Below are 26,349 nucleotides of genomic sequence, written 5' to 3'. Positions count from 1 at the left end.
TGAGGAACGGAACACCTTGGCTGTTCTGTGAATGCCTTCTTTCATACATAACATTGGCACAAGCAAAACTGGTTTTATTTATTATGACATGGGAATGTCTAAAAGCACACAAAGTCATTGCAATATTCTGTTCTTCAAGCAAAGGAGGGTGTGTCACTTTTGTACAGAGGCAATTTTTCATAAAGCGACTTTTCTTTTAATGAAGTAACTCCCTTGAATCCTGAGCTCTGGTCAGAGCTCCCAGAAGCGTGCCCATCTCTGGAGCCTTCATGCAGTTGTTTAAGCTGGTGACGTTACTCAGAGGTATTTATTCAATATTTTGTGCAGTGTGTTTTGAATTTCGCTCTCCTTTTTTTGCTACAAGCCTTATGGTTTAAGGAATTAAGAGCCATTTGAACACCTATGGATTGGATTTCAACTGCACACTAATAACAGGTTTGAAAAGAATCTGTTCAATGCACTATGAGTTCTGGTGCCCAGCACCACTGCAAACAGGCAAGAAGTGGATCAGTCTGGGACCCGGTGGGACTGTCTGCACAGTGCAGGCTGCCTGGAAGCCTTGTGCATCTCAGAGGTAGGAAGGCACTTCAGCGAGGCCTCCTGTGCACAGCTGCTTTACCCCTTTTCAGTGGGGTGCATTCAATCTTAGAGTGTAAGTTTACACTGAACTGTGTACAGAGCTTCTAGAGGGCGAGCTGTTCCTTGTACAATATTTTAACTGCTGTCTGGAGGTTAGTGTTAATTGAATAATTTAATTGCTACTAAATAAAGGCTTCAAAACTTCTTGCATCTAGTCTAAAGTGAATGGTGTTTGACAGTGGTGACCCCTTCTGAGCAGGCCTCCCAAAGTTGCTGCAGTCACGCGGGATAGTGTGCTTCAGTGACCTCTTCCTCACAATAGGAGCTGGGGCAAAGCATTCATTTTGAGTGTGCACTAGCAGAACAGCTACAAAGGCAGTGAGATGCTTTCTGTTTTTATTCTGTGTGCAACTAGAATTACCCAGGTAGGGCAGTGGTGATGGAGACATCTGCACAGAAGAGGAGAAATGCTTTTTTTTTTTTGGCTGTGCTTTGCCTGGTTCTTATGGTGTGGGCAAAAATTGGATACCTCATCGCTTCTGCACTCAGGTCTTCACTGTGGCCAGCATTTCAAGTCTTACCCTCAAAGTTGCCCAGCTGTTAAGTGATTTTGAGAGTTGTTGTGTCAGTTCTTCAGCATGTCATCCAAAATGGAACATTCCACTCTAGGAAAAACAAAGCATTTAGTTCCTGCCTTCCCCAGAAGAATTAAGAAGAAAACCTCTACTCAACATCAGGTTTTCTTTTGAGGGATTTTTGTTTCATAAGAATGGATTTTTCTTTTTTCTACTCATTAATACTCTGAGACTGGTGCCTGATGTAGTGACAGTCTGTGCTGCACTACTCTAACTTTCTGCAAGGACATTTATACCTGTGTGCTCAGCCCTGGCTTGTCAGCCTTTTTTTGCAGCCATACATCATCCAGAGGAATGATATAGCAGCAGTTTTCTCTGCAGAACTTATCATAGCTTTTTTTCTCATCAGCTGGGCTGGCTACCAGGACTGGGGCTACAGTGAGCCTCCTAGCATCTGCATCTTGCTGTGCAAAGACACGGCTGGAAATAGATTTACAGTCCTGGGGATGTTACTTAACAGTAGAGCCCACGAAAAGGAAAGGTGCAGCATTTTCCCTTTTTCTTTCTTCTTGCATTGCATAAATTGAAGCAGGTGCTTATGGCAGTTTTTTGACCTCAAGTTAGACAAGAGAGGATCCATACATTAGAAAATGGTGGTGGTTGTCCTGCTCCACTTGATGCCACAGCTACAATAATAAAAAGGCAAGGCGGCTAGTAGCAGAAACAGTGAATTCCAGTCATACTGCAAGTCCTTATATCTAAATCAAGCATAGCTGCACTTGGTAGAAGCAAGCATGTTAGAGATCGGGGATAGCAAGGCAGTTTTGTACACGGCTGCCATAGCTGCAGCCTAGAAAAGCAAAGTTACTTATGGTCAAGAGGTTCTGCTGAGCAAGCATTTGAGAACTCACCTATTTGACTTGTATTTTTGAAATTGGGACTGTTAAACTTCCCCCAAAGCATTTGTTAATAAGCCAGTATTTTTCATTTACAGTCTGCCTAAGCTCAGTTTTCTCCTACACCATTCTTTGCTGATACCTCACAGCTGTGGTGGGACATGGCTGGGGCTGATTCCACAAAACCAGGAGACCTGGGACTGGAGAGCTCCACCTTGGACTGTTTCTCCAGCTGGGCAAGGGCTGAGCTGGGCAAATTAGCACAGAGAAGGGCTGCTGGTGAGGGCCCCACCAGGAAACATGAGCACCAGTTTTCTTCATGGCTGCAAACCAATTGGCCCCCTTGGTCCAGCTGCAGAAACTCACCAGACTCACCAAGACAGCACAGGCACCCACCACCATTTTTTTTTTTTTTTTTTTTTTTTTTTAAGTGGTAAACCTCACATTAGTGCTGGAACAGGATATCATTCAAGAAAGTAATCAAAACCTGTTACATCTTTAGCAATAGTGCAGATGTATTACATCTCAGTACACCAGTATCTGTTTCAGAAATATGCCTTGTTTTGAGCAAAACTATTAGGGATCAAGGGCCCCCTTCCCATCACTCTTATCTGTATTTACCCAAGGGAATGCAGGACGTTGCCCAGAGCTAGTCCCATTTCTTGACAGATTGCAGAGAGCTGTAACACACGTGCACTGGGGCCAAGCAGCTGGCATTCATACAGCAGTTTCTTAGAAGCCATTGCCGCCGTGTGTTGCACCGATGAAGGTGCTTTTCCATTTAATGAAGCTGAAGGGCTGGGAAGATGACAAGGACCCACGCTTTCTTACCTGAAGCAGCAAGCTTGCTCAGCTGATTCCATCGGTGCTATGCCTTCCATTTGCTCAGGCTGATACGCTGCATCATTAGCAACCAGCCATGAGACCTGGCCTGCATTTAATGACAGCTTTACAGAAGAAAGAGCTTGTCCACTAAAGGAAATGATTATTTTATCTGGAAACTGCTGTGTGTAGGAAGGAACCTCTGCATCCATTATCATTTTATCAGTGGTTGAGATGGCCTCAGCTGCACTACAGGCAGGCACAGCGTGCAACTCTTCTTTAGGAGGTGGTGGTTGTGGAAGAGATGAGAGTCCTTCCTGCAGGAGGACTGAGGAAACCTGATTTGTATCAGTTGATAAGACAAGGATCTGGGTGTCTGAGGGTCCTAGATCTCCACTGATGGAGGACCAAGGTTGCATTCCTAGTTGTGACTTGGAAGCCTCAGCTGCTGAGGCAGCAGAAACATCTTCCTGAAGAGTCTGCACAGTGGTTGCCACATCCCTCACAAGACAAACAGAACCACTGCTATCTTCCACATGGGCAGGGAGCTGTGCAGGGTCAGAAGGCACACGCTCAAGTTCAGATCCCTCAGGGGATAAAGCTCCATCAGGTCCAGTGGGGTTTGTGCTTTCTGGAATGGAACTGGTTGGTGATGGGCACAGAGTTACTCTGGAGCTACGTGAAGTGAGGTCTTCAAGATGATGATCTTCCCCTCTGTCAGTACACGATTCCTTTCTCTGGGACTCAGTAAGAAGCAGAGCCTCATCACAATTTGATGTCTTCTCTTCCAGTTCCCCATTCCAAGTTTCTGTAAAGTAATAAATAAATAAATAATAAAAAATAAAAGGCAGAAAACAAACACATAATGGCAATGCATTAGCAACTGTTTTCATTTAAGTAAAGATTGATAACAGTCTAGTCAATCAGATGTTCTACAGCACATTTATGAAGCTTCCTGAGAGGAAATTTGTTGCTTCCTATTAGGAAGGGGAAAGAAAACTCAGAAAGCACTGGTACCACTTCAAAATCATGGGCTCCTTAACTGTATTCCTAACCGTGCAGTGGTGACTATGTTCTCACCCACTGCACAGAGCTTCTGTGCCTCTTTCACAGATCTGGGTACAGTTGAGATGCAGCCCACGTAAGTGAAAACTACTTGCACCCACTCATGTTGGAACATCATCTGAAAATACCCTAGAAGAACAGACAACAATTATCTTACCCCGCTTGAGATCAAATTTTTCAATCACTTCTGTTAAAACCAAATCTGGATTCTCTGAAAACAGAAGCACAAATTAAGCTGGAGTTAAATATGCACTCGAAGAGCTTACGCTATTCAGGTAAGGATTGGTACAAACAAACCTTTTTGGAAGTCAATGAACTCTTGGAAATAGGAAGCTAAAAACCCAGCAATGTCTTCTGGTTTCTGTTTTATGACAGCTCTGCTCACACCCTCAAGCAAAGTCTTGAGGCAGCTCAGAACATTGTCTGGAAGCTCCATTGTCACACACTGAGGCCGGCTCACAGCTTCTCATCTGCAGCAAGAAAATGCCTGAGCTGAGCACCTGCACATCCCTGTAGGATTCCAGCAGCACCATGGCAGTGGCCTAGGCCACCACAAACCTTTTTCCAATGCTTCCCAATGCCACTTTCCCTAAAAGGGCCCAATCATTGACAACCCCCCCTCTGGGTTTTTACGTAGCAGAAGTCTGAATGGCCAGCAAGCTAGGAAACCGTAATGGTAATTCAAAAAACACCCCTTTTCCAAAACAGACAGAAAAACACCAACATCACCAAAACAACCTCTTCTTCCTCCCCCATGACATGACAAAAGACAATTACCTTAAATCAAGGCTTTTCAGGGCACACCTGCCATCCCCACATCACCCTGGTACCTGCTTCTGCTGCAGCCTCCCCTGCCCAGGGCTGAGCAGAGTGTGATGTCACAGTTCCCATGCATCATACCTATTGACATCCTTCTGAAAACTGTCAGAACTCTGGGTCTGTGAAACTGCACAATAAAAGCCCTGGAGACATTTAGATACAGATATTATAAAAACAGGGAAAAGTATAATTAGAGCTCACCAAGCAGAAGCATAATCCAGCCTAAATATTTATAAAAGCTCCAGTCACTAACAAACAAGCACAGCATAGGAACTTACAGGAAAAAAAAAACTGACTGGGAACCGATTCACTGTACTGGAACTTGAATGTTATTTTTGGAAGCCATCTTAAGAACAGTACCAGCTGCTCTACTAAAACACATCGGCCTTTGGCCCAACGCTGGGAGCCTGTCAGCCTAACTGGAGATAGTCACCTCGTCCCACCAGCCTTTGACCCAGATACAGAAGTGGCAGCTTCTAGACAATGTTAAAGTCTTACGTGAGCTAGAGACTAATTAATAGACACAAGTTCAGTGACTTACGGTTCCCCAGACAAGCTTTATGCTTCGAGAAGAAAAAGAAATCAGTTTGTTCATTAACTTTTCATTAAATATAATTTACAGAAGATAAATCACACTGGTTAGAAGGAAAGTTTTTTCTTCCCCCAGTATGTTAAACACACTGATCTGAACGAAACAGGGGTAGGTGTTATGCAAATGTTTCTTGCTCAACCGAGTCTAACAATCTCTCTTTCTTCCTCTTCACCACTGGAACTCTGTCTTGGAAGAAGTCACGTCAGAAGATAGACAATATTTTGGAAAAAGCAGCAATCAAAAAGTTTGGGGTAATAAGAAAACTGAATGTGAATAGAACTGTCTGTGGCTAAAACACTGGTTAAAATACAGGGACTAAGTAGATCGTGAAAATCTTGGGTGAAAAGGCAAAGATTCTGAGCAGGAGCATGAAGCAACACTACCTACTCTGGTGACCTGCACTGGATCCCAAACTTGTTAAAAGAATAAAAACAGTGAAATAGGAGCAGCTCAGTATTTAACTCCAGAGAGTTTGAAGTGGAACTCGTATCCTTGTATAATCCCACCTTATCCCAAAAGACTTGCAGAAGGCTGGTTTCTGAAGCCTTTTCTCCTCACCTCAAAACATCAGGATGAAAGACAATGTTGTATAAACATCTACAAAAACTCTCATTAGCAGAGTTTTGTTTGACAGCTGTCAGGATGACAAAGTAGAGGCAATGTATCTGTTCAGCTTACTCCCAAAGCTCAGTGTAGTCTACCACTTACGTTACAGACTGCCTCTAGAACCTCTGCTGATCCAATGACGAGCATGCTCATGCATATTCAGATTCCAGTTGCTGTCCAATCCCCTTCAAAGACAGCTAAAAATATAACTTCTTAATATTAGCTTTAATCTTACGTTTTTGCGACTGCATAATTCTTCACGCAATGATTGCTACCACTGTTAATATGAGTGAGTATTTAGTAATGGCTGGAAAAGGAATTCAAGTCTCACATGTGATACTCTGCTTTTACTCCACTGAAAAGTTCTAACATCACCCTTGTAAAACCACATACAGCTCTACACCACTGTAATACTTACTGTTCAACTTTCAGATAGCTACAATGCAGCTTGGAAGCAAGAACACGATCAGATATTGGGAAAACAATCAGACTGCTGTAAACTGAAAAGCAATTCAGTACCACATTTGGGGAATTTTATTTCAGAATAAAGCATAGCTGGAATAGAAAACAACCAGAGACAGGAGAAATTAAAGGGTTTGCTTTAGAGTAACTTAGAAGCGTTTTTCCAAAGTGTAGGGATACAACAAACACACCTGTGTTGGCGTTTTCTTAGAAGTATGTAAAATCTCATTCGTTCTGTGGTTGATCTCAACATGACACATGTAACTCACTTTCTAAACCAGGAGACTGAAATTATACTGGAAGAGCAGAAGCTGAGGTAATTACTGACTAGAAAGCTTTCTTACAGAGTCACTTGACATCCCAGAAGATTTTCCAGTACTCAACACCACCTTGTTGAGGAGGCCACCAATTTGAAAGACAAATTCAAGGAGCCAGGGAACAAAACGCATGTCCACGTTTCTTTTAATTTTACTCAGAAATATAAAAGTGCAAGTTCTGTAAATTAACAACATTTACAGTACGTCACAATAAATATGCCACTTTGTGACATCTATAAATTCTAGTTATTTGAAATGAGTCATATTGAGATAAAAACTCCATCAACATCAACAAAAAATACCTGACTCAGTAAAGATATTCTTAACATGTTAACTAGCAAGATGCATATTCTATTATTGCTATTAGACCATGCCTCCGAGTTCCAAAGTATAAAAACGTATCAGTTTGCACAAAATACAGTTGAAATTTTTCTCATCACAGGCACAATCTAACATAAAAAACAAACGTGACATTTATAAAGCAGAAGATTCTCCTATGGAGGGAGAAAAAATTACAGAAACCGATGGTTCCATTTCAGTGATGTTTTGCTAAATCCACAGAAAAGCTGCAACTTGCACAGAGTTAAACCTTTACAGGAATATATGGTGTCTTTTTGGACTCGCTCTTGGCCCAGTGAGCAGAACAGGCCTTGTAATCAAGTTTACTACAATTTGCTAGCTACCTCCAACGTTTGTAGACCCCAGACATCCCAACACCAATCACATGCAGGTGCTTTGTGTCCTGAATAGCCTAGGCTCATGGCATACTTAAGCAGTGTTTGAATGGAATTTTGCCATTAAATGCAATGTTTCTATCTATTTACTCAGACTGGACTGTGTCTCTGACACAAAATATTAAAAGGTAGGACAAAATAAGATTTCAAGTATACTGAAGACCTTTCTTGAAAATTATCATTTGGATTCTAGGAATTTGCTATGTATATACAGACAATATATTGTTCTCTATTCAATACTTATTTGGATCGACCAATTCAAAAAAGGTTGAACACTCCTTTGTGATTCAATATTACTGATTAAATGGAACAGAAAAGCTGACAGCGTACTATCTGCAACACACCTACATTTTAGAAAAATAAAGTCTCTCCTCTCCTTCAGGAACTGCAATAGAGGAGTGTAACTGCTCTAGAAGTGCAACCGATTCCTTTGGCCTACCAAATCCAGTATTACTTTTCTCCTCCATGTCAGTCTTGCTTTAGATGCAACCTCAAAAGCAAATCAATGAAGATTAGATGTGGGGCAAGGTATGAAACCTTGGCAACACAGCAACGTCTTCTGCAACAAGTTAGAAAAAGAAGCAAAACATTTAAGCTAAGGAACTGTTTAAGGCAACCTGACCAAAGTAAAGATAAGGCTTTTAGAGAATTATTTTCAAAGATATCCAGTTTTCTTAGCTTTGCAAAGTAACATAATTCAATTAACTTCCTGGTCAGATTTCCACTCATAAGTTTCTTTAAAAAAAATACCTTCGTTACTTTCTAGGTAATGATACTAACTGAATACACAACACAGGGAGATGCTACAGACAAAATGTTTTTTTGTTGTTGTTGTTTTGTTTTTGTTTTTTAAAAATCTACAAACAAGGGCACAGATGGCCAGTATTGAAAACAATATACATATATGTGATCACGATGTAAGTTTCAAGCTCTTAGAGTGTCTTCAGTAAGTCAACTTCAAATGTCAACGCCACAAATTTGGAATATCATATTGAAACTTAAGATAGCATAGTATTGGTAACACTACAAAAATAGGGTTAGCGGTGGGTGGTGGGTGTACTGTTTTGTCTGATTTAATAGCTGTAAAAGCCACTGCGATAAAGGCTTAGCAGCTTCAATGGAAAACATGTAAAATTACTGTATGTGGCCTAGTTATCTGAATGGACTGGTCAGAATATTAAGAGCAAAATGAAAATTGCCCTCACCATAATGACACGTAAAGCAAAGTATTTGGCTGGAATGTACCAGAAGCCAAGATCTTAAGAGTTAATAGAATTTCTATCAGAAGTATGAGCTGTGTTGAGAAGGAAGCAACAAATAATGGAAAGGGGATGGGGAGGTTTTAAATTGGCAAATTATTCATCATGAATTCACTGAAATAAAACTCTAAAATTCAGCAAGATCTGCTCTCTGTGCCTAAATGGTTTTCCTTTTTTTGTGTTTTGGCTAATGCTTCAAGAAAATAAGTGTTCTGCCCATTTCCTTCTTCAACATTTGTACCAACTACTTTCACTGTATTCTAATCAAAACAGAAACACCTTCCCCTTAGCATATTTTAGATTTAGATCTACTTTAAAACGTTTAAAAAAAAAAAAATCCCATCTGCCAACACTGAAGTAAGCTGTGTGCTTATTTAAGCTCCCCTGATGAGTCACTTAATAACTGTGTTCCCCTTGGTTTAAACAAACTAAAAAGTGAAGAGTTAAAATACGCAAGGTCACTTAACCTTCTGCTTGGTTGATTTACTTTCAATTGAAATTGTAGTATTTTACTAAGCCATACCAACTCTTAACCATACTATGAAAGTGTCTCTGGCACAAGTGGTTTCCAGAAGAAAAGCTGGTCTTCCCAACAGCTTTTTCTTCTGCTTCATCCTAAAGTGCAGAAACTGTGGGAATGGACAACACAACTTCCTGTTTGTCACTGTGGAACAACTTCCCTTAGAGAGGCTAAGGCTGCATGGATGCGGACGTGCAATCTGTTCTCAAAGTCATAGCCTGTAAATTCCTCCTGAAATAAAAAAGCATGCATATATTAGATTCCTTCATTTTAGGATATGAAAATAATTTCACTAATAATGCTTAAGAAGTCAAGCTACAAAACAGACTGAAGAGATGAAGTGGAGATTCCATACTGCTATTCATATCTCTGGCTTACAGAAGTTCTAAGTTGGTGAAAAGAGCAGAAAGCTTCAATTTTCAATGTGTTGTTTGGATCCTATTCAGTTTAACAGTACCTGGAAAATTATGCAAGTCTTATAGCTCAAGAAAGATCCCAACACACCAAAGTCAGGGACCAGAGGGAACATGTTTGAAAACTGCAGCTCCCCCCTTCATACTTGTACTGCTGAATCTTAGCCAAAAAATATGGCAAAGTCATAACAGTCCAGCAGAGGTCGCTATTGTGAGCTCTACAGACCTATAAATACGTATCTACAAAACACAAATGCACTTCACATACATAAATATACACCTACAAAGTTAGCATTGTAGATTAAAGGTGATAGACACTGACAAAAAAAAAAAAACAAAAAACCAACAAACCAATCCACCACAACTTCTCAGATACCCTCCCCTCTGAGAATAGTAAGTGTGAAGTGTCTTAGTTTTTACCTTGGCTTGGAGAAGTAAGGTTTTGCCTCTTGGCACGGTCTACAAAAAGAAAAGATGCTGCATTAGAATTGCATTGCAAACGTTGCAGAATGTATCTCAAGCATACAGCCTAGTCAGTCTAGAATAGCATCTCATCTCTACCTTGAAAACAAGGCATTATTTCTTATTATAGAGTACTTCTTTAATTTAACGTATTACAAGTAAATAAGAAACATATAACATCTACAAAACAGTTTTTATTATTGACATAGCCATACTAAAATCTCACATAATATGGTTCTAACCGGGTTAATTTAACAAAGATGAATCAGACTGTATGACAGATCTAACATACAATTATGAGTCATTTCAAAGTAACATGCATTTAATAAAAGTGTGCTTTTTATATGCAGTCTTCAATACACTTATCCTCTCTAGTAATGATAATTTATAAAATTCTATTCCGATCTTTTCCATAGTCATTACAGAGCTATCAAATATGAATTGCACAATATCTCAAGCTAGTGAGTGCTATCTTCTAAAAACAGCACCTCTTACCTCTAATTCTAGCTCCTTTTCCCCACCCAATCCCATCTCACATAACACAAGCATTTATTTCCTCACCAAGTGCCACAAGAAGTGGCTTCCTTCACACACTAAGTGGTATCTATCACAGCTTCTCAGCAGCAGCTACAAGCCAAGGCTTATTCAGCCCCGAAACACTCAACGTGAAGCCTGTTAGCTGTGTGGAAATGCTATATATAAAGCAAGAAGGAAAGAGAGAATGCTCCTAATTCTCAGAACCTTCAGATAACCTCACTACCTGCCACCCTTCTACTTAGCAGCAGTTACAACAAATGTAAACTTGTTGGTGAGAAGGAATAAATAATAAATCAAAATATGGTACTTTGCTCATCAAAATCATATAATAGAATGGCCTGGGTTGAAAAGGACCACAATGAACATCTAGTTTCAACCCCTCTGCTATGTGCAGAGTCACCAACCACCAGACCAGGCTGCCCAGAGCCACATCCAGCCTGGCCTTGAATGCCTCCAGGGATGGGGCATCCATAACCTCCTTGGGCAACCTGTTCCAGTACATCAAATTCTTGCTTCAGTGCTGACTGTTCATAAACATCACAGCTACAGAAAGACAGAAGGTTTGCACACCTTTATCTACTTGCTACAGAATCAGGAATGTAGCAACTCCTGTGAAGAATCCCAGAGAGTCTAATAATTTATGTATGAATAAAATCCAGTAACGACTAAGTATGGCATTACAGTGTTATCAACAGATACATGAAGCTTCTCACCCATCAACTTTGTTTCATTGTTTGTATAGTGCTATGCTGATTCTGCACCACACTTTTTTTTTTTTTTTTGCAGAGTTTAAAATAGGTTATACCATTACCTGTGGATTGTCTAATAGAAGACAGCCAAGCTCATAGCAAGCATATGGCTGGATATACAAGTTGTTTTGACGGCACAGCTCATCTTTAGCAGCCTGCTGAAAGTACTATAATAAGAAAAGAAAAAAAGAGACTGAAATAGCATCTTAAAGTAGATTTGATCACTTAAAAATCCAAAAGTACCTTTTAATTTCAAGCATTTGAAAGTAGCCAAAGTAACATGAGAATATGTTAACATTTCCAATGGTACAGATTCTTTAAGCAAGGAGGAGGAGGTTTTTGCTAACACTAATGAATCAAGGCAAAATTATTTGTTTGCATTTTTTTACAAGCAGTATGTTGACCGCATCAAGGTTTTTTTCAATATTATATTCAATACTATTAAGCCTAACAAGGAGCTTTAACTTTGAAGATTAAGTATATGGATTATTTCAACTACTTCTGAGGGCGGGGTGGGAGGGAGATGTAGTAGCAACAACAGCTCTCTAGTTCCTTATGTAAATTGTATTCAGTCCTGTGGAGGGAAGGAAAAAAAAGAGGTTCTGCCTACAGTGGCAGATTTAATATTTTGCATTTGCTAATCTCTAGTCACCTCTTAGTGTCTAATAGCTCAAAAGCCCTAGAGCAGAAGCAGTACATCCATGCCTTCAAAAGGTCGATCAACAAGTTTTGCGTTTGTTTTCAGTTGATTTTCTTTTTTTGTACAGAGTAAACTCAGCAGCACAAAAACTTTTCCAATCTTCACCCCAGTTTCCACTTAACTCTTGCTCCACAGGACACATTAACTGCCATGCTTGCTCAACATCAGATAATTGCTTTTACAATAGAACGGCCTAAATTCAAGATTTGAAAAAAAAAAAAAAAAAAATCAACATATCCTGTTAGAATTCATACAACAGACTGATCAATAGCATTGAAAATTAGCAGTTTGCTTAACAGACTTCCTCAACAGTATTTACTGATTAATAAAATTATGGTTCATAAAATACAACCGATGGTATAATTAACAACTTACCTGAACAGCATCTTCAGAATTTCCCAGGCATTTGTGTATGGCACCAAGAAGCAAATTCCTCAAACCAACAGCTGATGAATCATCAACATCCTGACAAGCTTAATGAAAACATTTCCAATAAACAAATAAGATGGATTGAAATTTTTCCTTAGACAAGAATTGCAATCTACAGTGATTTTTTACTCTAATGACTAAATTTGAGCAGAAAATGTGAGATGCCAGTAACAATCAACGTCAAAGTAATTTAGTTTCCTTTAAATACAACCCATTTTGTGTCAATCTCATCAAGCAATCTGTCACTAACGTAATAATTCCTGTCAGGAATGAATTGGCCCTCTGAAGTCAGAAGCAGTTGGTGCATTCCTCTTAAATGAAGAGAACACACTTCTCTGTTTGTCCTTGAATAATCAGCTGGAAAGTTAAAGTTAAGAAACAATCCACTCTTCCTGTGTTATTGGCAACTGGATTGTCCCAGGCGTTGAAAGAAAAAAAGTGTGCAGCCCACGGTTCAAGGAAAACAGGGCAAAATATCCAAACATTTCAGATAAAGCATATCAGTTCTGAACCGAAGACAAGTGACAGACACAGAAATCCACACTAGACGTAAAACTCCAGATGAGAGAATTCTGGCATCATAATTCCCAGTGCTGATGAGTAGGTAAGGCTAATCGTTGGGCCAGACTGTGACTCAGCTGCATAGGGCTGTATTGATGCATGTGGTGTACTGATGCACGTAACCATCACTAAATCATGCTCCATTTTAATCAGGCTTATTAGCACCAACTCAGAACAGCTGTTACAACAAGGCTAGTTCCACAAGGAACCATTTGCACCTGTCTGCACCACTGCTTCTAAAGACCCCAGTAACATGGGTGTCTACAGGAATTTTCAACCCTTCAAAAGGAGCTCTGGCAGTCTGGGAACAGTAGAGCTCCTTTAACTTCATATTCTGCCTCATGTAATAAACTCTGCTTGATTTAAACCAGTTCTGCAGTCACCAAATAAACCACCTATGAATAACTAAGGATTGGCTACATTAAGTATTTGGACACAAAGGTAGCGCTGTCAAGTCTCATTTTTATTACAAGTCTCAAGTTACTTGGTATTTTACTTACAAAGATACATGTGGATACAGCTTAATCCCTACAAACCAGAGCTCCTAGCCCCAAGGAAAAGCCTGACAACTCCCCTCAGAAAAATAAACCACATTGTCCAAAAAGAGAGGAAATAAATAAAAAAAAAAAATTCCATCATCCCGTCATTCCTGAGATACAAATAATGTATAGCAGTATTTTCACTGAGCAAAAAACCTACAACCAAGGACTGCTGATGCAGACCCATCTGTCAGCGTCAAGCCTTACAAGAAGCTTATCTCTGAATTTTAATCCATATTGCTATGTCACATAAAAATGTGCATCACCAGCTGGGAGCTTATAAGAAAGATCTATATTGCTTTTGAGTATGCAGGACAGAAGTGTCTACTGTTTGCAACCTTTAAGATTGAGTGTTCTACAGGAAAAGAAAAAAAAAAATACTAGAGCCTATTTTTACGTGATTAAATCTGATTTTATAAGCTTCACCATTATGTTTTGGGACTAGAAAATTAGGAATACTACTGCAACTGTTATCATACAATTTAAATGATCATAGCAAACTGCATACCTCACTTAAAATAAATAACTGTATCAAGAATTTGTATTATACCTTGGCTCATATGCTGTAGGTTGGAGAGGGAACAGTTTGGAAGGGCTTTCCATAAGTACAGTACTTCAATGGATGCCAGGACACAGAGCTCTTTGGTTGGCATTTGTTTTCTGAATCTATCTGCCTGCAAATTGGAAAAAGAAGAAGAAAGAAAGATCTGTCATCTGCCCTTCTACAAAGAACATGATACTCACAAACAGTTTATCAAATAGTAACTGCTGCATGAAAGCATCCAACAATTTCCTTAAAAATAGTCTTTGGCAATTTAGTTTTAAAGTTTAAGACTAATAAAAAAGACTTTCTATTTAACTTAAGGGTTACACGTTGATAAAAATCAAAGCTTCTTTATTTGCAGCCTATATTTGTTTTCTTCTGTTCCACAATTTCAAATACATAGCGACTGGATGCTGACATTGCAACATCTGAAAATCCTAAATTGGGTGATACTCACTAGATAAATTCAAAAAGAACCATGGCTTTGATAAAAATGATTAAAAAAAAAAAAAAAAGGAGTAGGAAAAACAAAGCTAGAGAGAAAAATTACAATTATAGAATGCTTTGGGTTGGAAGGGACCTTTAAGATCATCAAGTTCCAACCCTCTTAGATAGGCAGGGATACATACCTCTAGACCAGGTTGCTCAAAGCCCCATCCAGCCTGGCCTGAGACCTTTATTTGTGTATCTGTATCTTTAATATTTATTTCAGCTGAAAAGCCAATTCACGTTTTGTTTACCAAGTCTTTAAAATACATGACACCACTTTTGTTTTCTCCCCTGAATCCTTCCCGTTAATGCAACAAAAGCAAAGTAGGAGAAAACAGATGCTTCATTCAAGAAACAAATAATGGTAAAGAATAAAACACAATTATGAAATTACTGTTCTGAAACAAGTCAGCTTATGCTAAACCAAACCTTTTTTACTGAAAACTGTTCAATCTGATTATTTTTTCTTTTGAAAAGCTTCTGAACTTCCTTGAACACATTCTGAGCACCATTGACATCTCCAGTGGCTCCTTGACACACTATGACACAGAAATAAAAATGTGTTAACACTGCTGGGATTAAAAAAAAAAAAAAAGGAAAAAAGATTAGACATCATAGAAAAAAAAAAACATGCACTTCTGCAAAGGACCTAGAGTGGGACTTGATCAACACAGAAATCCCAACTCTCCCAGGTATGCTCTGAGATCATTAACAAGTCTGTATTGTTTTCCATACCTATTAAAGGACATAGTATCACCTAACACCTAAGGATTTATTAAGTAAATCTTTTCAATACAGTGTCAGCTTAGCAATAGGTCATGTAGTAATCACAGCTGGAGGGCAAGGGCATATATACACATGCATTAATAAATTACATAAACAAAATTACATAAGTACAGTCTGACAGCTGCATAAGCAGCAGTGTGGAACACTCTAAGAGCACAAGTCAATACCAAAAGTACCACATCACATCACTGATTTATCACTTGCAACCATTACTGAATACTCACCTGCTGTTAAATAAGCGTAGTAGCACTGAGACCACCTGGATTCATTTTTAAGCCTTTCAAAGGACTCAAAGGCGTCTTTGAAATTCATCTCTATCATGCTGCACCAGCCTAAAAGAGAGACCAACTTAATGAAAGCACACTAATTCAAACGTGGTGCAAACATTACTGAAGCATAGCATCTGCTTATGAGAGCTGAAGCTAGCTTAACAATTATACCAATAACTGGAAAATTTAAAAACAAAACTAATCAATAATACATTTTAAATCTTATTTAAATTAACTGGAAAATACTGAGTTATTTGTGCTATACAAAACAGGGAAACCAATTCACATTAACAACAAATCTAAACAGACACCAAAAGCTCTTCCTTAGCTACTACCAGCTCCCTTACTCTTAAACAGACACATTTAATGCTTCTCTACTCTAAAGATTTCCATGAAAATTAAAAGCAGAGAAAGGAATGACACTTTCTGTTGATGTCAGTCATTTCCTTCCATCAGCAGCATAAAATGAAATACAAAACATAGATTCCGCAATCTCTGAAGCTCCATTAGGATCTTTTCATTTTTGACATAGAAAGAGTGGTCCCATTTTAAATAATCTTCCGCAGGTGAACAGTTTCAGAGAACTTGAAAATTATAAGCAATTATTGAGTGCTACTCAACCAAATAAGATGACAGGATGATTTGATGGTCAGAGGGCTGGAGCACATCTCCTATGAGGAAAGGTTGAGGGAATGGGCTTTTTTTTTTTTAGCTTAGAAAAGAGAAGGCTCCAGGGAGACATCATTGTGGCCTTCCAGTACTTGAAGGGAGTGTATAAGCAGGAGGGAGATCAGCTGTTTACGAGGGTGGATAGTGATAGGACAAGGGGAATGGCTTTAAACGGAGACAACAGAAATTTAGATTAGATATTAGGAGGAAGTTTTTCACACAGAAGGTGGTGACACACTGGAACAGGTTGCCCAAGGAGGTTGTGGATGCCCCATCCCTGGAGGCATTCAAGGCCAGGCTGGATGTGGCTCTGGGCAGCCTGGTCTGGTGGTTGGTGACCCTGCACATAGCAGGGGGGTTGAAACTAGATGTTCATTGGGGTCCTTTTCAACCCAGGCCCTTCTATGATTCTATGATTAAAGTTATCCGGTCGAGACAAGAGCCAGTGTTCTAAAACCTTTTTTAATAACCCTAAACAAAACTGTTCCTTTTCTTTATTGAAGTTATTAGTCAAAACTTGTAAGTGAAATATTTATAGCATAAAGATATCCCATTTACCTATTTCATATAAGCAGACATGTTGAATCTCCCTTTGGTCTGTTGCAAGTTCCAAAGCAGTATGAAATGAAGCCAAGGCACTATTGATTTGACACTAACAAAGGTGAAAGAGGGGGGGCAGGGGGAGGAGGAAAGATAAAAAAAATATATATATCATATATCTGAGGTTATCAAAATCAAATCATCCATCACATTTCAAAGATCACAATCAGTTTCATGTTAATATGAGTTTAAAAATAACAAAGGAGTGAAAACAGATAGCACTGTCATACAGACTGCAGCCTCTGGTTTGATTAGGTGAGAGGCAAAACATCCCAGTGAGAGGAAAAACTCAACACCGATTTCAGATTTGAAACCAATTAAAAGTCACCACGGAGCTAACTGAAAGAGAAGGGATAACACTCCTTTGCATACCAGCTAAACGCTGCACTTTGGCCAGCTTCCCTCCTCCCAGCTATTTACATCTGATCACCTTTGAATGGAAGCATGGACAAAGTGTGACAAAGCCTTTATTTACAACAATGAGCACACTTCCTAAATAGGTCCTACACTGAAGTATTTTCCCCCACATTTCATATTAACAATATTAATGTAATACAACAACACCAAAATATAACGCAATAACCAAATTAAAAGTGAAAAAGGAAGTATCAGTAATATAAAACAAATCTATATTTAAATGAAATCTTACACAAGAACACAAAGCATGTGCCAACAAAGTAATAATAATCAATTCTAACACATACAAAAATAAAACTTAAAACTATGGTATGGAACCTGCCTTCAAAAAGTCACATAAAGAGAGAAAGAAGGGGGAAATGGAAGGATACTGGTGGATCTCTGGTGATCTCTCAGCCTTCGAGATCAGTGTCTGGATTCCTTCTGTTCACTATTAAGTCTGAAATTCACTGTAAAACTTGGTAGAGTTGTACCTTAGGACATGCCACTGCTCCCTGCCCTACCCCTGCCCAGCTCTAGAGTGATTTCATTCAATTTCCTCATTTGTCTCCTCAGGGAGAACTATTTCAGATGCTTTACACTGCATCAAGACAGCACAACTGCCAGCAGTTACAGTATCTGTAACAGTATAAACACTGAATACTTAGAAAACAAAGCAATGACTAAACGAAGATGTTTGTTGGTATGACAGAAGAGTGTAACCCATCTGCCTTTCTGTTGAGCGTATTTGCCCTCAAAGTTTTCAGGGAGCCTGTGCAATACACAGCTTGCTCTGTTCTATAGCAGCACATGCTCCTCAGCATGCATTAATAGGAAAAACTGAAAAGCAGTGCCAAGTGTTTTCTGCATAAGCTTTCCTTAAGCATCAAGCTCGGTGAGTAGGCTACAGAGATATTCCTCAATAATTGGAATTATCAATTATCTCCAGGCACTGGGACAACATGCAGAATACGAATTTCTACTCATATTGTTAATTCTTAAAATAAAATTAATTACCACCTACTTACTGTTTCAGAGAGTAGAACGTAAGAATTATAAAGGCAGATGAGTCAGCAAGAAGAACATCAAGGCTGACTTTTTACAGTTAAAATAATGACAGTTAGACAAATATGAACATACACACAAATGTGTAATTCCTTGGTCTTTACTTATTCTTCTCTTGAACATAATACAAAGACAATAGAAAAAAAATTAATCCATAAAGTTGTAATCTTTAGAGCTGCATAGCCCTGAAGAATAAGAGAATGTGAATACAATAATGTTGCATGCCTTGCTCTTTCTATTATCAGTCGGCACGAATCTGTAATGCTCTTAAAGTGAGTACTGCTCCTAATTAAGGAGGAATAAGCAAACAACATCTAAAATCAAAAGGGGGATTAGCAGCATTTCTGAAAATAAACCTTATGTGTAAACTCTGTTGGTTTTGGTTTTTTTTTTTTTTTAACTTAATCATTATAAGTTCATTCTAAAAAACTCACTCTCAGTTTCAGTGCTTCTTATTACTCCTCCCCAGCCTAGTTCTCCTTTCCACACTCACCCCTACATTAGAATGATGCTACTGACACCAAGATTCTGAAAAAGGTAACTGAAAAAAGCAAGAGAATGTGTCAGCAGTGTACTTAGGAATGTAATATCACTGGACATTTTTATTACTCTGCAGATTGAACGCTATAGCACACCTGAGCAAACCAGTGGTGATTTGCCAGTCAGTGGAGTATTTGGTACTTTTTCTGCCTTCAACTATGTCAGAGTCTAACAGATCAAGCTGCAGAACATGATGTTGTTTGTTGGTTTTTTTTCGTCCCAGGCCAAGGAGATGTTTATATATACACACCCAGAGTATGGGCAAAGAGAAGTGACCTTGCTCAATTCAAGATTCTTTCAGTTTGGTTTTGCCTTGTGCCCTCACCTCTCTCCACATGAATCTATCAGTCTCTTTTTAAGAGAATGGGCTGTTTTGTCTAATTTATAAAAGTAGATTAAGATCCTTAAAAGGTGTTGCTGTCTCCATAAAAGAGAAAGCAATATTGCAAGCTAAAAGGCAGAAATACATCAGATCCAGAACACTGTTTTTCACAATTTTTCACTCAGAGGTTGGTGAGGCACTGGCACAGCTGCCCATGTAAGCTGTGGTGCCCATCCCTGGAGGTGCTCAAGGCCAGGTTGGATGGGGCCCTGGGCAGCTGAGCTGCTGGGGGGCAGCCCTGCCCATGGCAGGCACCAGGTGGTACTGGATGAACTTCTATGTCTCTTCCAAACTAAGTCATTCTATGATGTAAAAACTAATTAACTGTACGTTAGTTTACAACGTGAGTGTAAGCACACTTCTGGTTCAGATAGTTTGACAAATGCTGCAAACCAATGCCCAAACCTGCAATATTTATACAGACACTCAACAATCTCTCAGCACTACAGTACCCATGAACAAAGCAAGAGCAGGGAAAAAACCCAACTGTTGAATGGTCAGCTCCCATGCAAACAAATGTGTGTATAGGAAAAGACCATTTTAATTCATGTTAGCAACTAGAAAGCATTCTGATGACCAAGGCGTGGCTACAGCGCCTAACAAATGGTATTCTGCCTACCCAAGCTAACTGCTTTGTTAACATTGCCACATGGCCTCCAGCACTATTTTAATTGGAGCTAAACTTTGACGTCTATAAACAGCACCACTTTATACACAAGCACTCTAAAAATAACACTTGCGACAGTATAATTCCCTACTGCTTCCAGAAAGACAGAAGAAACGCATCACAGTAAATAAGCCACATGCAAGAGGATGCGTGCAAAATGATATAGGCCACAGAAGACCGTTCTTCTGTTCTGTTCCTTCCTCAAAATTAAGCTGCATTTGTGATAATTAACTGCAAACTGTACCAAAAGAATGGACACCAATATCAAGTTCTTAAATTACGAGAAGAACGTTTTGTGCTCTTTGGTTGGGTTTTCTTGATGATGTATGCCTTAGAAATGCCTAAATGCCTTAGAAACATTCTGGACTGATAAACACAGCAGTGCAGTTGTCTGGAGTACTCTTGCCATCTTGGATTATCCTTAAAGAATAATTGAGCCAAAAGCCACGAGGCTGCTGCAGTGTTAGAAGAATACCATTCTGCAACAGCATTCACAACCACATTTCCATGGAATGCATTCTGCTGGGTCACGGCTCACCATAGCAACAGAAAACATCCTGTCTTGTTCTCTTATAAGCAAAAGCAATTATTCAAGTGAAATTACTGAAGATGATGTAGCTGTAAGCGAACAATGCATGAAATGAAAAGCAGAAGATAAATGCTATGTACTCAGTTGCTAATACTCAGATTTCAGCTTGACAAGCAAAACCCTAATAGCTATTTATACCACAAGAAGTTACCAAACGAGGTTACTTATAGCACAAAGTTACAATCTAGTGTAAGAATTAGATTTTCAAAGTGCTAACAAATCAGACAGGAGCACAAGGGTTGATTTGGCATGCAAGCCTGCAACTGGGAAGAAATTAATCCTCTCTTCTCACTTATCTTACCGTACATCTCTATCTTCAGTCACAATTTACTGAAGTTTGCCCAGTTCATTCACATCAGAAAAACATCAGATAGCAAGGGGAGGAGATGGGGAAAACATCAGCCAAAAGAATAGAAAGATGCAGTACCTCTAATCGTTGTATTCTTCCCTTGAAGAACATGAACAGAGAAGAATTTGGGTAAGCAGATTCTTTCTTTGCAAGAATCTCTTTTGCCTCTTTCAATCCTGCCTTGTTATCGCTGCCATCAAGAGCAAAAAAGGGACGAACAACTGTATGGTACCACAACAGAGCTAATCTAAAAGGAACACAAGAGCAGAAATGATTACAGCTCATAAACAGAGATTTAAAGATGATGATCCTGAAAAACAAAGGATAGGCATCTTTAAGTTCTTATAAAGCCTGACTATAGAACACAACACTACCACCATGCACCACCACACAGCGCATGTACAATTCACTGCACTTAACCAAAAGCAAGTAACCATCAAGCCCGTAGTATGTATCAAAGCATCGTATCCATTAACTCTTCACAAGTCTACGGATTTTAAAACAGGAAAACCCACAAGAAAACAGTAGAATGTAATAGTTCACTGGGAAACAAAAATAACACAAACTAACCCCACTCCCCAGCACATACACACACCTGAAATCAACGTCAAACAGAAATATATCTGGTGTTTGGAAGGGCAGACTTCTACGTGACCTACATCACTCACAAGAAAAGAAGAGGAGAGCACAGAGCTTCCCAGGGCCAGCTGAAGGAATACCAGCTTCACCGTCACGCTGGGGAAAAGAATGCTGCATTTTCCCCCCAGAAATGACACAGAAGAAATCAAAAGGAACATTTAACCTTAATGTTTTTCGTAACCAGAAGCAGAAGAAACTAGCTCTGATGTCAATATTTCAGAAGTGACATCTGACTGTACTTAAAGTAGGTCCAGCAATAGAAGTATTAATTTGGAGAGAATGTGATAAACTGTTCTCATAAATAGCTTTAAACAACATCAGAGTAACCCTTCATCCAAGAAAAAGACCTGAATGCAATACAAAGAGTGGAGAAAAATGGGTATATGAAAGCTCAAAGAACAAAAAGACAGTAAGGAAACACTCAATTTTCCCCAGATGCTAAAATTAAAAATAAACTGGAAAGACTGTTGGTCAATGTTAAGGATAAATAATTGACATCACTTACTCTCATACAAAATGGTATGCTCTCCCCACAGAAGACAATAAATCTACTGAGCATTCAAGGGATGCTTGTATTTACTAACATGGGTTATTAGACACTAGAATAAAAGGAGCTGAAGAATACAGCACACCACCAACAAACCCCAAGCACGCAAACAACTGACAGCAGAGAGATCTAGTGCACTATTAAGTGATGAACTAAACCATGGCACATTAAACAACAAACTGCAAGTTTATTTTACCTGCTGTTGTTTTCTTTAAAGCAACATGACTTTTTTTTTTGGCTTTGATCTTTTTTCCCCCATTTACTTACTTTCAGTACTACGTTATCTACCAAAGCATTTCAATATAGCTACTCACGTAGCTAAAGGGGCCTTCATGTCCTTACTTTCACTTGCATACATCAGTGAAGAAAGCCCCTGTAGGCGGTCTCCAGGAAAACCCAGCAGGTTGATGATTTTGAGCAGGTTTGGGGGCACCATGGATATGCAAAGATGAAAAAGTCCATATCCAAAGCTAACAGCACCTTTCAGTCTGTTTAGCGAATCCTCCGTTACACCTTCTGCAGCAACATGATTATCATTTGCAGCGTCAGAAGTCAAGGATTCCTGAGTAGCTTTCTTCTGATAAATCTCCTGAAGCGTATTAATGTCCGTATAGCACTTATTGTAAATTTTCCAGGCTTTTCGGAGGATCCATCCACCTTTTATGTATGCTAAATGTCAAGGAAAAAAACATTTCAAGAAACGTGTTTCAGAAGCGGAACACAATCAGTAGGAAATGCTGTTTCACGTATCCTAGGATGCTCTCCATCAGCATTAAATTAACACTGCATAAAGGATTTTGCAAAACGAGCTGCTGCTGTCACGCAGAAGAGATCTTTCATAGTGAGTAATACAAACTTCAGTGCTTCTCAGAGACCTTTAAACAGTGTGCCCCACAAAGGGACTTTCCTGTAGCTATCCAGCAGTACAACTGGCAGGAAGAAATACAGAAACCAAAACAACTTCATGCTGGATTCTGTCCCACTACACAATGGAGACAAAATCGCTGCCTGGCAGAGAAAAGAAATGCTTGAAAGAGGTTTTGCCTGAAGACCAAATCATGTTCAAAGCAAGTTTATGGAAAAACACTTAAAACAGAGAAAAGAACAAAAATCCTTCCCTTGGGTCAGACAATAAGGATTTCAACATCATTATTACCCCCATTCCTCAAACTGTGAAATACAGGAACTTATAATTTAAAAATAATAATAATAATTGACAGAAACAGGAAAAAAAATAGAAGAATGATTAAAAATCTATGTTTTCAAATACGTTTCAGTTGCCTGGCTTCTTAAATTTCAAATGCAAGCTGGGTACCTAAATGATCCTAAAATCCTGGTCTTGACCATTCCTAGTTTAGAAAGGGAAGCCTGAGCCTCCCTGCCCACTCTACAGGAGGACACGACAGCAGAATATGATGCCAGATTTGTGTGCTTGCACAGCACCCATCTTGGTTACAGCACATCCCTGGAGAACAGCAGAAGTGGTGAACAGAAAGCAAACAGAGAATATACCTGTGTGTATTCACTGTAGAAGCTGACATAAGCATTTTATCTGTGTTCGAGCCTCGCAAATTACAAACTGCACTGACAGAGGTTTTAAAAGACTGAAAATGAGAAAAAATAAAAGCAAGGATAGAGCAGTGGAGTTCTAAATGGGTACCACCAAGTTTGCAGAGATCAGCATTATAAGTGACGTCAGAAGTAGATGAGAAATTGTGGCTTATGTCAAGTAACAGGAAAATGCTAACAATACCCAGCCACTCTGTATTTGACATAATAAATAAGTAAATTCCAGAGGAAGCATCATCACTGATTAGATTACTCCTTTTTCAATTCTGTTTATGCAAAGCTGGTTTGATAATCTCAAATTACAGTGAGAAAGATGGCAAAATTTATTTTCTCAGATGTGACAGAAGGGTGCTGTCAACATGAACTGAAAGCATCTTTAAAATGAATCCTGTATCTTGAGCTCTGCATTAAACCATTACAAGAATAAAAGCAAATCTGCTGCCATGATTCAGCTGCATTATGAGACTTATATTAGTCCAGTTCTCAGCAATTAGGTCACTTTTTGGCTGCGCAGAATATTTCAAGAATTATGTGGTTCACCACAAGATGAATACTCAACAACTTTTAATGGGAAAGCAATAAACAAATTATCATAAAATGGCCTGGGTTGAAAAGGACCACAATGATCATCTAGTTTCAACCCCCCTGTTATGTGCAGGGTTGCCAATAAGATAACCAAGACGTTTTACTTATCCTATAGGTCACATTACTGTTAATAGCTTTGAAAAAGTACTATATTCAGACATGGGCATCAAGCAGAACTGACATGAGTGGGAAATAGCACAACTCGAGGCTTTACCTTCACCAGTGAGCTACCACTAATAGCTTAAGACCAGGAGATTTACAGATTTGATATGTTCAGATAAAAATAATCTAATACAATAAAAAATTGAATTTATGATTCTTTAAACATAAGAAAGAAATCAAGCCCAATCACCAAGCTGAGATTTTTCAGGAAGAACTTCTCAAAGAAGCTATCATGTCCATGACAGCAGTTAAGAAAAGGTAGTTCAATTATTACTGTTGGAAGCTACTGCAAGCTGCTGTATTATTAACTTCTTGATGAAACTATTTTTGTTACATCCACGAGGGTGGAGAGAAAAACTGAAAATGTGCTAGGCATATGAGAAAGCAGCTTGCATGTCATCATATGCTTCTTGTCAAACTGTTCCAGGAAGAAAAACGCAAGAAATTTTTCACTCATCATCCACTGATCAGCAAAACCTATCTGCCTCTGTATAGTTTGAAATGAAACTCATTTCAGTGATCTGGTTGCTATTTCAGTACAGAAACATCACCACAAAAACAAGATGTTTATACATAATCAGAAAGATAATACACTCGGAAAACCTAAAATAACTGACCCAACAATTTAGCTAAACGGTGTCACAATGGCAGTAACTAACAGTCACTGACACTGCATTTAACTGCTTCAAATTTTAACTAAAGATTTCAGGTTTATTTTTTCCTCAGTAGAATAACCCAAATACACCGCATGCTCTGCAGGTCTCTGCTACCCACTTTAGTTCTCTGAGCAGCAGACAGGAGAGAAAGGGAACAAACACCACTCAGTTATAGTACCCAACCCAGTTACAAAGCTGGAGGGTGGGAAGGGAGGCAAAAAAAAAAAAAAAAAAAAGAAAGCAAAGACCTACAACAGCATCAAAAATAAGAAAATCTTTCTGCAGCAGTAGACATCGACATGGCAATCAAAAGCATGCCCTGAATTTCTTCTAGCCAACCTGGGTTGAAAGAAACCAAGTCTGTCTTAGAGACGTAACTCTGTCCTTCACAATAAGATTTTAATGTTGCAAAGGATCTTAGTGTTATTTCCCCAAATTTCTTACAGCTGACCAGCAAGGATTTCACTGATAGCCTGGCTCTGGCGGCCACCTCTTGATGCTCACTAATTCTTATGAGAACCTGGAAACGTATTCCCTTTGCACATGACCTGTTCCACCTTTTCTGTAAACTCGTGGATGAAGGAGCGTTTTAGGACTGTGCATAAGAAGAACCTTATGAACAGCTTTTCAGATGAGACAAGGAGGTTTGCATTCAGTAAGACAGGATTAACCTCTTTGGCATGCAAGGACACGCTTGGGTGACCAAAGAGTAAGAACTGATTCAGCAGTTTAGACTTGAACATGTTTCATTTAAAATTACTTTCGCTGCCATCTTGTCATCTGTGCTGTCACAGCCATAATGCCTATGGGACACATGGATTTCCCCAGGTGGCTGGGCTTCAGCTCTTTATAGCCTCTCCTCTCACGTGGGCCACAAGTAGCACAAAGATGATAACCACCTTTGTACCAACTGCTCTAACACCTCTATGGGACTACGCAAAGGATTCCAACCAATCTAAGGTGAATCTGTTGGTTCCAAAAAAAAAAAAAAAAAAAAAGAAAAAGCTGTAATCTGTGCCAATATAACTTATTTATCATACTAGTACATATACAGTGGTAGAAAAATACCTCTACAAGCGTACCAAACTGGGGACACTTACCCTTTGACTCAAATGGAACTATTCTCTTAAAATAGAATCAACTTAATTGATGTGTATGGTTATCTTGCCATATTAAGGTCAAGCTTTACTACAAAGATAGTGTGCAAAAA

The 26,349-nt window shown here is 39.0% G+C and overlaps 2 protein-coding genes across 3 annotated transcripts in view; both read right to left on the bottom strand.

Annotated features, from left to right (window-relative positions):
- Positions 1-59: 59 nt before the first annotated feature.
- On the bottom strand, positions 60-6,714 carry CABYR (calcium binding tyrosine phosphorylation regulated). The gene is made up of 4 exons (XM_085220901.1): positions 4,235-6,714; positions 4,095-4,148; positions 2,882-3,680; positions 60-1,244 (listed from the first exon to the last, which is right to left on the bottom strand). Exons 1-4 carry the CDS (start codon positions 4,371-4,373, stop codon positions 1,205-1,207), a joined length of 1,032 nt encoding a protein of 343 aa, XP_085077027.1. The 5' UTR covers positions 4,374-6,714; the 3' UTR covers positions 60-1,204.
- A 147-nt stretch (positions 6,715-6,861) lies between these two features.
- Positions 6,862-26,349, bottom strand: part of TTC39C (tetratricopeptide repeat domain 39C) — a 33,529-nt gene continuing 14,041 nt past the window's right edge. For both annotated transcript variants that reach the window (XM_010708838.3, XM_085220900.1), the window contains exons 5-14: positions 22,482-22,836; positions 21,060-21,228; positions 16,952-17,045; positions 15,680-15,787; positions 15,099-15,208; positions 14,187-14,310; positions 12,483-12,580; positions 11,470-11,574; positions 10,080-10,118; positions 6,862-9,477 (exon numbers count right to left, since the gene is read on the bottom strand). In XM_010708838.3, the coding sequence (XP_010707140.2) occupies positions 9,388-9,477; positions 10,080-10,118; positions 11,470-11,574; positions 12,483-12,580; positions 14,187-14,310; positions 15,099-15,208; positions 15,680-15,787; positions 16,952-17,045; positions 21,060-21,228; positions 22,482-22,836 (1,292 nt within the window). In that variant the 3' untranslated portion in view covers positions 6,862-9,387. The remainder of the gene's footprint in view (positions 9,478-10,079; positions 10,119-11,469; positions 11,575-12,482; positions 12,581-14,186; positions 14,311-15,098; positions 15,209-15,679; positions 15,788-16,951; positions 17,046-21,059; positions 21,229-22,481; positions 22,837-26,349) is intronic.

This window comes from Meleagris gallopavo, chromosome 3 (assembly GCF_905368555.1).
Source record: "Meleagris gallopavo chromosome 3, MGAL_WU_HG_1.1, whole genome shotgun sequence".
NCBI classification, from domain to species: domain Eukaryota; kingdom Metazoa; phylum Chordata; class Aves; order Galliformes; family Phasianidae; genus Meleagris; species Meleagris gallopavo.
Note: the sequence above shows the minus strand (reverse complement) of the source record. Positions and strands in the feature narration are given on the sequence as shown.